Genomic DNA, 9,717 nt, shown 5'->3' with positions numbered 1-9,717 from the left:
CAAACGGCTTTATTTAGGTAAAAAAAATATATGAACGGAAAACAAATATGTAACACATAAACAAACGACAACCAGTAATTACAGGCTCCTGATTTGGGACAGACAGAGAGTACTCGCAGTTATCTGACAGCTAGTTTAAAGTCACTAACAACTAATAAAAAAATCATGCCTGTAAGAATAAGTCGACTAGGTAGCTAGCCTACTGGTAACGGGTGTGTATGAAGAAATGTGTAAAGCATAATAAACACAAAATATACCATCTACTATAAGTGTTATGGTTTGCTACTGACCCCCATTATAAGGCCGAATCTCATTTGGATTTCACTTACTCTTTATGGTCTTTAGGAGTTGAGAAGAGAACCATTTAACTTATTTATCGCACGAGGGACTTTTTTGCTGCGATTTGAAGAAAATAAATTATGAAATACATTAGTATCAATAGATGACGCCACCATAAACATATATGAACTTTACTAACCCCATAAAGGGGTCAACACGTGACGGCGTTAAACAAATCACAACGTCATAATTAACCGTTTTTATATAATTCTTTATTTTTTGTGTTTATCTTCCCTTTCAAGGGTATTTCTATTATATAAGGAATATCAGTTTTAGGCTTTTTAGTTGGGAAAACCACTTCTGAATGGACAGACACAATTAAGTATTACATAAATATGCAATATCAAAATCCACAAATTAAGGCGACCTTAAGTCAAGGAACAGGAACTAACATCTGAGAAAACAAATAACCACAGTTTCATGCCAATGTTTTTATTATTTAGAACGTTGCATCTGAAAAGTGCTGGTGAATATTAAAAACTGAAGTTTTATTAAATATGATTGACATGATAGTTGTCTCATTGGCAATCATACCACATCTTTTTTTTTATATGGTCCAGAAAATTAGCCATTCACATATTTATACCATCAAAATAAGAAGATGTGGTATTGTAACGAATGTTGTAAGTATCCACTTCCGGGTGCGGGAATTTCTCGCTACATTGAAGACCTGTTGGTGACCTTCTGCTGTAATTTGTTCTATGGTCGGGTTGTTGTCTCTTTGACACATTCCCCATTTCCATTCTCAATTTTACTATAGACATGGATGACATAGACGCAAATATACATCACACCAATGGTATTTAACTATGAGAAAAACTCATATCACAACACAAGCTATGAAAGGATCCGACATGACAAATGGAAACAATCTCAAACGACCAAATCAACGGCGTGTCATTGATTTATGTACAAAATAAACGAAAAACCAATATAGTACAAAACAAGAAAACGACAACCAATGAAATCATGCTAATGATTTTTTTCACAGCCACACGTCGAACTAGGCAGTATTGGAGATGTTTGTGAATGTCCAATCCCCTCTTTACAATCTCTTACATTCTTCCCCGTCATTCCCATGTTCCCTTACCCCTGTCCAACTCTTCATTACTTAGTCCCGATAAAATCAGTAGACAAAGATTCGGATGAAATGGGATTTGGCAGAAAACAATGCTTCACAAGTATAAAATTTGGTTGAGATTTATTATAACGATATGTTCTTCTTGTCTTTTCAGTATCGTCATGGTGATTAGGCAAACCTGCAATGAACGAAATAAGATATGAGTTATATGTAGGGAGATACTATAATTTTCATACATTTCAATCAATAAGTTAAGATTTAGGACATAATAAGTGTTACTAGAAAAGGACTGGACTATGTTCTTTTAATGCATATAGAAAACAAAGTCGGATAAATGTATTCAAAGAAGGTGTATGATCATGTTTTGTTTTAATTACAACAAGGCAGTTAAAGTCCGCAACCGTTAAAGAAATTTTGGTCCTCGCTTTCATGTGTGTGCATCTTATCTTATACAAAAAGTAATAGTAATTGGCCGTTTCAGAATCTAGAGCATCATGGGTAATTTCATTGTTCGTACCCCAAAGTGAAAACAACGTTACATCATTGGTTGAATTTCCATTGTTTATAATATTTTAAACCAATCAAAACGCCTTGGTGAACGCTTTCGAAAATATTACCCAGGATGCATTAGATTCTGAAATGGCCAATTACCGGTAATTGTGAATCATTGTATTCATATGGATATCTTATTTAATTGTACAATTTGAATGAATTTAATTTTAACGTTTCATCCCCCATTCTTTATGTAAAATTCCTCCACCATTTCCACTAAGACTTCATCCTAAACCTCCTCATAAATAATCTCCCAAACTAACTCCTCGTGTATTTATATAACTATGTTTAAAAATAAGAGATTTTGATGTGTCTTACGATGTTTGTTCATGTGAAATATATATCTAATTTTGTTGATCGTAAGTGTTTATTATAAAATTCTTCTCGCATAAATGCAACTATTTGTTTAACAATCATGATGAAGATCTCGTGTTGCTCAGACATATGCATTGTGTTAAGTATGTTGATGGCCTCCGGCTGTTTTATGTTCTTTTGTCGGGTTGTTGTCTCTTTGACACATTCCCCATTTCCATTCTCAATTGTACGACTTAAATATTATTTGAATAAACATACCTTGAACACCAGCTTAAATTCTTGTTCCACAAGTAACTTCAAATAGAAAATTTCAAATATCATTCTCACAACGTCAATCATTTTTCATTAAATCTATAGAGATTTTATTGAGATTTTACTATTTGTTTAACAGTTTTATTATGTTACCAATAGAAATATAACATTTCAAACATAATAGGACAATCATTTTAGCATTGGAATTATACAGATTGAACTTTAATTGTAACAATTTTAAAATGTTATTGCAAGAAACTTTATGATTCAAAAATTATTTTAATATTCATACTTCGAGCTTGTAAATCGGCTGTAGAACAGGCAAGGGTTACTGTCAACGCATTTTGAAGACAAACACCTTCAAAGAGAAAAAAATAAATATCATTCTTACTATATCAAACATTTTTTTCATTAAATCTATGAAGATTAAACTATTGTTCTAACAATTTCAAAATATTATCATTATAAAAATATTAAATTTCAAAAATAATTCTAATAAAATTTAAACATTGAAGTTATAAAGATTGAACTATTATTGTACCAATTTTAAAATGTTATTAAAACAAATATTACGAATTAAAAATAATTTTTTAACATAATCATACTTTGAGCAGCGGTAGCGGCTGCGACACAGGCTGCAGCTAAAGTTCTTCTTCTATCATTTCCTTGAAATAGAAAAATGCCATTATTTTTTTTCACAACGGCAAACATTTTTCATTAAACGGTAAAGATTGTATCAAGATTGAACTTGTATTCTAACAATTTCAAAATGTTACCATTTCAGAAAAATATAATATTTCTAACAAAATTCTAATAGGGCAAATAAATTACCATAAAAATTATAAAGATTGAAAATTATTCTAACAATTTCAAAATGATACCATTTTTAAAAAATATAATATTTTTTACAAAATTCTAATAGGGCAAATAAATTGCAATCAAAATTATAAAGATTGAAAAATAATTCTAACAATTTCAAAATTATACCATTTTTTTAAAATATAATATTTTTAACAAAATTCTAATAGGGCAAATAAATTGCCATAAAAATTATAAAGATTGAACAATTATTCTATCAATCTAAAATATTACCACTATAAATATTATAATTTGAATATCATTATAATAAACATACTTAGAAAGGCTGCAGCTGCTGCGACACCTGGTGCTGGTGCTGGTCTTCCACCAAATACTTGAAATATAATAATTCAAATATCATTCGCTCGAATTCAAATAATGTTTCTATTTTAATTAAAAAAGATTATATTAAGATTGAATTATCATTCTATCAATTTTAAAAATCATTAAAACCATAATATTTCAAACAAAGTTCTAATAAAGCAAACAAATTTCCATCAACATTATAAAGATTGAATTAACATTCGAACAATTATAAAATGTTACCACATCAAATATTATGTTTCAAATATCATTTTAATAAACATACTAGGAAAGGTGACACGGCGGGTTCCTTGATAATATCTTCTTCCCCAACGACCTTGAAATATAATAATTCAAATATCATTCTGTCAATGTCAAACATTTTTTATCTAAATTATCAATTAAGATTGTATTAAGACTGAATTCTGTATGGATAATAACACGTAACATCATTAACATCATCAGCAACACTCACGTCATCATTACAGAATTACATGACTTTTCAAACTTTCTTTCTCTCTCTCTCTCTCTCTCTCTGTTCTTTTTTTCTACCTATGATATCTTGTATTTATTCTAAAACTGTTTGCTTTACATGCATGCTCATTATACTATAGTTGTATTTATTTATATTGTATTATGGAGAAGACTTCATAAGTATGATTTACTTGTGTATAATCCATTTTGCTTTAATTCACCAGATAGAATATGTTTTAACTAAACTTAAAAATAAAGAGATGTGGTAAGATTGCCTACGAGATAATTTTCCACCAAAGTTTAAATTAAATGGATGTAAGCAATTATATGCAACCGTATCGCCTTCAACAATGAGAAAAAAAACCTATACCGTATAGTCGGCTATAAAAGGACCTGAGATGAAAAATATGAAAAAATTCAATTGAATAGTATTAACGGCCTAATTTTAACAAAAAAACAAACAAAAACAAATGTTAAAAACATTAACCAACGACAACCACTGAACTACAGGCTCCTAAATTTAGAGAGGCTCATAAAGAACGTGGCGAGTTTAACATGTTTGGGAGTCCTCAACCCTCCCCATACCAATGCCTGTTATTTCATGAGCAGAAAAACGTATGTTCATAGAATTCGACCATGTATTTTTATTTTTATTTACATGCAAGACAATGCACTTTTTGTTTAGGAATCAGAGACAAAATATTTTACGTGTTTTTGGAATACAATGTTGCACACAACTTATGGCTATCCATAACAGACTGGGTTAGATTAGAAATAATTATATGGCCGTCTTTTATCACAAATGAAATAAGTGTTTGCTGTGTCTGATAGTAATACAAATATTGTGTTTCCATTAAAATACTTTATATTCAAAAGTAGATCTAAGAACTCATTGCCTAAAAAGCATTGTGGGATAGACTATTTTAGATATTGGAAACCAAGGAAAATCCTCTGTTTGTTTAACTTATGTACAAAACTTTAGCCACATTAAGTATGTTTGGTACTCTGTTTCAATTAAAGGAGGTAGACCTAGGTTAAGGGAAGTTACTCTTAAAATCATCAGTACGTTTGTGTTAACTATTTTCATAAATATATTCTTAGCTTTTAGGTTACATAGATTATTTCCAATCTGTTTCAGGTAAATGCTTAAAATACATTGATGATACTTGACTTTTAAAAACGCATAACGTTATAAACCTAGGAAGAGTAAAGAAGAGGTGAGTAGGCAATGTTTAATAAAAATATAACATAGACATAACACGAGGATTCCAAATACAAGGCGAAAACTCAAAGTTAAATAGAGCGAACATTCTTAACCATATCAACATTACATAGACATACCACGAGGATTCCAAATACAAGGCAAAAACTCAAAGTTAAATAGAGCGAACATTCTTAACCATATCAACATTACATAGACATAACACGAGGATTCCAAATACAAGGCAAAAACTCAAAGTTAAATAGAGCGAACATTCTTAACCATATCAATTGTAATATATTTTCTTATTTCATTATGACTTCATAAATGTAAAAAGTGTTTCTTAATATTTATAATATCTAATTCTGTATTTTGTAATTTCTTCTGTTTCATAAAAACCAAAACACCAAAAATGCCGAAATCCAAGCAAATTCAAAAAGGAAAGCCCCTGCACAATTGTCAAAATCAACATCTCATATAAGAAGGAAACAACTGCTGTAGTCCTGACTTGTTGCAGGCATTGAAAATCTATTTTTTTATAAAAATTTCTTCCTAAAACTATCCATCTTTACGCAAAACTTTTAAGCTTCTTACGTTGAACTGAATTTAAATCTTTGCCTTTTCCATGTTTTCCGTGATTTTTTCTGGAAATGTATATGAACAGATTACAAACTTACTTTCTATCGCTGGAACAAATAACATTCCCAAAAGAACTGCTATGATAAGAATTGATGATTTCATCGTTAACGCTTTTACTTATTCAATTTAAAACGTTTATGATTTGTAATTATTATCAACTGACAGCAGTATATATATATGTATAGTTAAATCACATGGTACATGACGTATTGTTTAAGAAACATTAAAAAATATATCACGACCAATCAGATAATTACATGTTATTCATATTGACCGAGCTTGAAAATCTTATTTGACCAATCAGATAAATACATGTTATTCATATTGACCGGGCTTGACAATCTTATTTGTTGGTGAGCTAAAAACGATTTGTTTACCTCCCTAATTGATTCTTTATTGCACATATTGCTGTTTAACAATTAAATTTGGTGTATAGCATTTCATCAAGTTTCCATGTTAGATTACCACTGAATACCCAGGGATAATATTCAGTAAAATTAACTAATAAATTACATTGGTTACATTCACACATTAAACTATTATTATAGTTGTGTTACAAATAGTCTTTGCTACATCACAAAAAGTATTTTCAGATATATTCATCAAAAGTATCTACACAATAATTGTTTTACGGAATTTGATCATTCATCCAGAATGACTTTTTGGGTTCTTTTATTATTTTATTTGTGCTAAAAACGATTTTATGTTTTTGTTCATTCTTTATTCAAGGTTAAAACTACTTTTTCTCTCGTTAACAATGCTACATATGTTTGCAAAACAAAAGTAGACAAAGAAGAAGTAAAAGTTATGTGACAGTTTAAAACGTAACTGAAAATATAGGAACACAACACAATTATAATAAAATCTTGAAATCGAATTGGAAACATCAGATCATACGATTTCAGTCACCATACAAAAGAAGGATTTATCCCAAATTAATGTATTTGGTTTTGATGTTATATTTGTTATTCTCATAGGATTTTGTCTAATGCTTAGTCCGTTTCTGTGTGTGTTACATTTTAATGTTGTGTTGTTGTTCTCCTCTTATATTTAATGCGTTTCCCTCAGTTTTAGTTTGCTACCCCGATTTTGTTTTTGGCCATGGATTTATGAGTTTTGAACAGCAGTATACCACTGTTGCCTTCATATATGGTATGATTGTCAATGAGACAACTCTCAATAAAAATTCCGTGTGATTTACTTTCGACTACACATATTTGTAAATATTTATTGATTTATTGGTGTTTAACGCCTCTCAGCACTATTGTGCTATTTCGTGATGGGTAATTATTATGGGTGGCGGTTGCCAGGGTGCTCGGAGATAACCAACGAACTACCGCGGGAAAAATGACAACCATAGTCAATAATTTAGATTTTAGTCGAGCGCACTTGCCACGTTTGGGGTTCGAATTTAGAACCTCAGTGTTGACAGTAATTGCAAAAGATCAAAGGTAAATTAAACAGCAGAAAACAAAAAAAATTGTTTATTAAAATATGGTAACTGTCATGTTTTGAATGTGTTTCTCTATAATAAACGCAATAGTTATAGTTATAGTTACATATTACTTTGGTATACTAAGAACACATGGTAAGGTTACACACAAATGATATAATAGTCAACAACACATGCAAACCGCAGAACAACAACAGTGACGCACTGTATCGCAAGGCGATATAGTAATTTACGTTCCTTTCCCCGATACTAAATTTCCCTCGGAACAGAGAAATGTTGACAATTTTTTTCTCAAGCTATTTACATATTGGAGCTCGTCAATGCGTAAGTTTGTTTGAATTAAAGTGACAATATACATCGGACAATGCATGGCATACTATAGACTTATCATTCTGTTATGTTTATCTTACAATGTAGTAAATGTGGTTTGTTCTTTATTTCAGGTTGAAACGTACATCATAATAAAACAATAAATGTTAAACAACCTGGCTTGTATTTCTTGAATAAAACACGCACTAACGTAACGAACATAAAATCACGAACTTTAAGAAATAAATTTCACAATACTAGTCATGTCATGACAATGCCGGCATTTAAAGGCTATTTTATTAAACATTTGAACTACAAACGATAAGACCTAACACATTATGCAACCGAAACCATAACAGACACATCACAAAAATACATCAATGTTAGATGTTCAAAATACCGAGACACGTCGTATAGCAATGCAAATTCATACTCTTTTTCTTCCGAGCGTCCCTGATGGGTCTTATGTAGACGAAACGCGCATCTGATAAACTTTGATAGATTTATCCATATGTCCGATAAAAGTAATAGAAGAATGGTGTATGCAGAAATGGTAAATATTTTAAATATAGACACACAGGCTTCATGGTAAAGATTCACGTTTTCAAGACATGTTTGTGACACTTTCATTTTTTCTTTTCTTTGGCTAATTGTTTTTAACGCAATCTGTATAATCATGATAATCATCACAAGAAAAAAAACGTATAAGACTTTGTTGGCCATTTTTTTGGTGTTTTCACAAAATGTAAGACGTTTGCAGCCTTCATGGGAAAATGTTCTAAATGCACAAATATAGATACTGTTATTTGACAGATTTATGTCTAATGAACATATAAATGATGCCATTGCAATGTATTAGCAAGATTTATAGTAGTTTTTGATTTTAATTTCAAGGGGTCTCAGAATGGTCTTATCTCAACATTCCCTTCGATATTTGACTTTAACAGAATCGGAGCACCCATGATTTTGAATGCATAAAGTAAACCTTTTTTTTTGGTATGTTCGATGTCTTGTAATCTATGTCCTTGTCTCGCAACTTTTCGAGATAATTTCATATTATTCTATATTTCTTTTTGAAGGGGTGGTATTTTTAACAGTCTTCATTTGCGTTGATTTTGTAATGAAATACTATGCACAGAGCCAAATTAATTGACGTGGATCTTTGTAATTTTGTCATATATTCTTCGATTCGTTGTATCATAAATTCCTTTGTGTCAAATGAGAGAAAAACACAAGTATAAATTTCAAAATAAAGATGTTATGCATTTGGAGAGAATGATGTATGTATGTACATTGTAGCAACAGATGCACCCATATAAGTTGAATAACTTACCAATAGGTTGAAGCTGACTTGTACTTTTAATGATTTGATTAGTGAATTTAAATAAATTCCAGACACTTGTATTCCAACAACTTTATCCTTGAAACAGTAAATCAATAAGTACTTTTATATATATTGTTTGATGTATGTACGTAAATAAGGCCGTTAGTTTTCTCGTTTGATTCGTTTTACATTGTCTTATCGGGGCCTTTTATAGCTGACTATGCGGTATGTGCTTTGCTCATTGTTGAAGGCCGTACGCTGAACTATAGTTGTTAATGTCTGTGTCATTTTGGTCTTTTGTGGATAGTTGTCTCATTGTCAATCATACCACATCTTCTTTTTTATACGTAGTAATAGGTAGATGCATATGTAAAAGTTGAATAACTTATCATTCGTTCGTTGCCCCCTTGGACTTTTAGTCAATCTTTTAACTTCATACGTACTTTTGAAAACAACTGTTTGAAAATTACTTTATCACCTATATACTATAAAGATGTTGTTATACACAAAAATTGACAAAGGGGATCAAAGTACGTCAACCATTATTATTTTCCGATTGAGAAGATATAAAACAAATGGTAATCGAAATTTTACAGCATGTACAAATCTCAGTATTC

The 9,717-nt window shown here is 30.5% G+C and overlaps 1 protein-coding gene across 1 annotated transcript; it reads right to left on the bottom strand.

Moving 5' to 3' along the window:
- Positions 1 to 1,446: 1,446 nt before the first annotated feature.
- On the bottom strand, positions 1,447 to 6,178 carry LOC134717636 (uncharacterized). Its single transcript, XM_063580130.1, has 6 exons — positions 6,053 to 6,178; positions 3,987 to 4,037; positions 3,675 to 3,731; positions 3,145 to 3,204; positions 2,832 to 2,897; positions 1,447 to 1,598 (listed from the first exon to the last, which is right to left on the bottom strand). Exons 1-6 carry the CDS (start codon positions 6,114 to 6,116, stop codon positions 1,447 to 1,449), a joined length of 450 nt encoding a protein of 149 aa, XP_063436200.1. The 5' UTR covers positions 6,117 to 6,178.
- Positions 6,179 to 9,717: the final 3,539 nt, after the last annotated feature.

Source organism: Mytilus trossulus, chromosome 5 (genome assembly GCF_036588685.1).
Source record: "Mytilus trossulus isolate FHL-02 chromosome 5, PNRI_Mtr1.1.1.hap1, whole genome shotgun sequence".
In the NCBI taxonomy this organism is placed as follows: Eukaryota; Metazoa; Mollusca; class Bivalvia; order Mytilida; family Mytilidae; genus Mytilus; species Mytilus trossulus.
The sequence above is the reverse complement of the archived record's forward strand: the minus strand, read 5'-3'. Positions and strand labels throughout refer to the sequence as shown.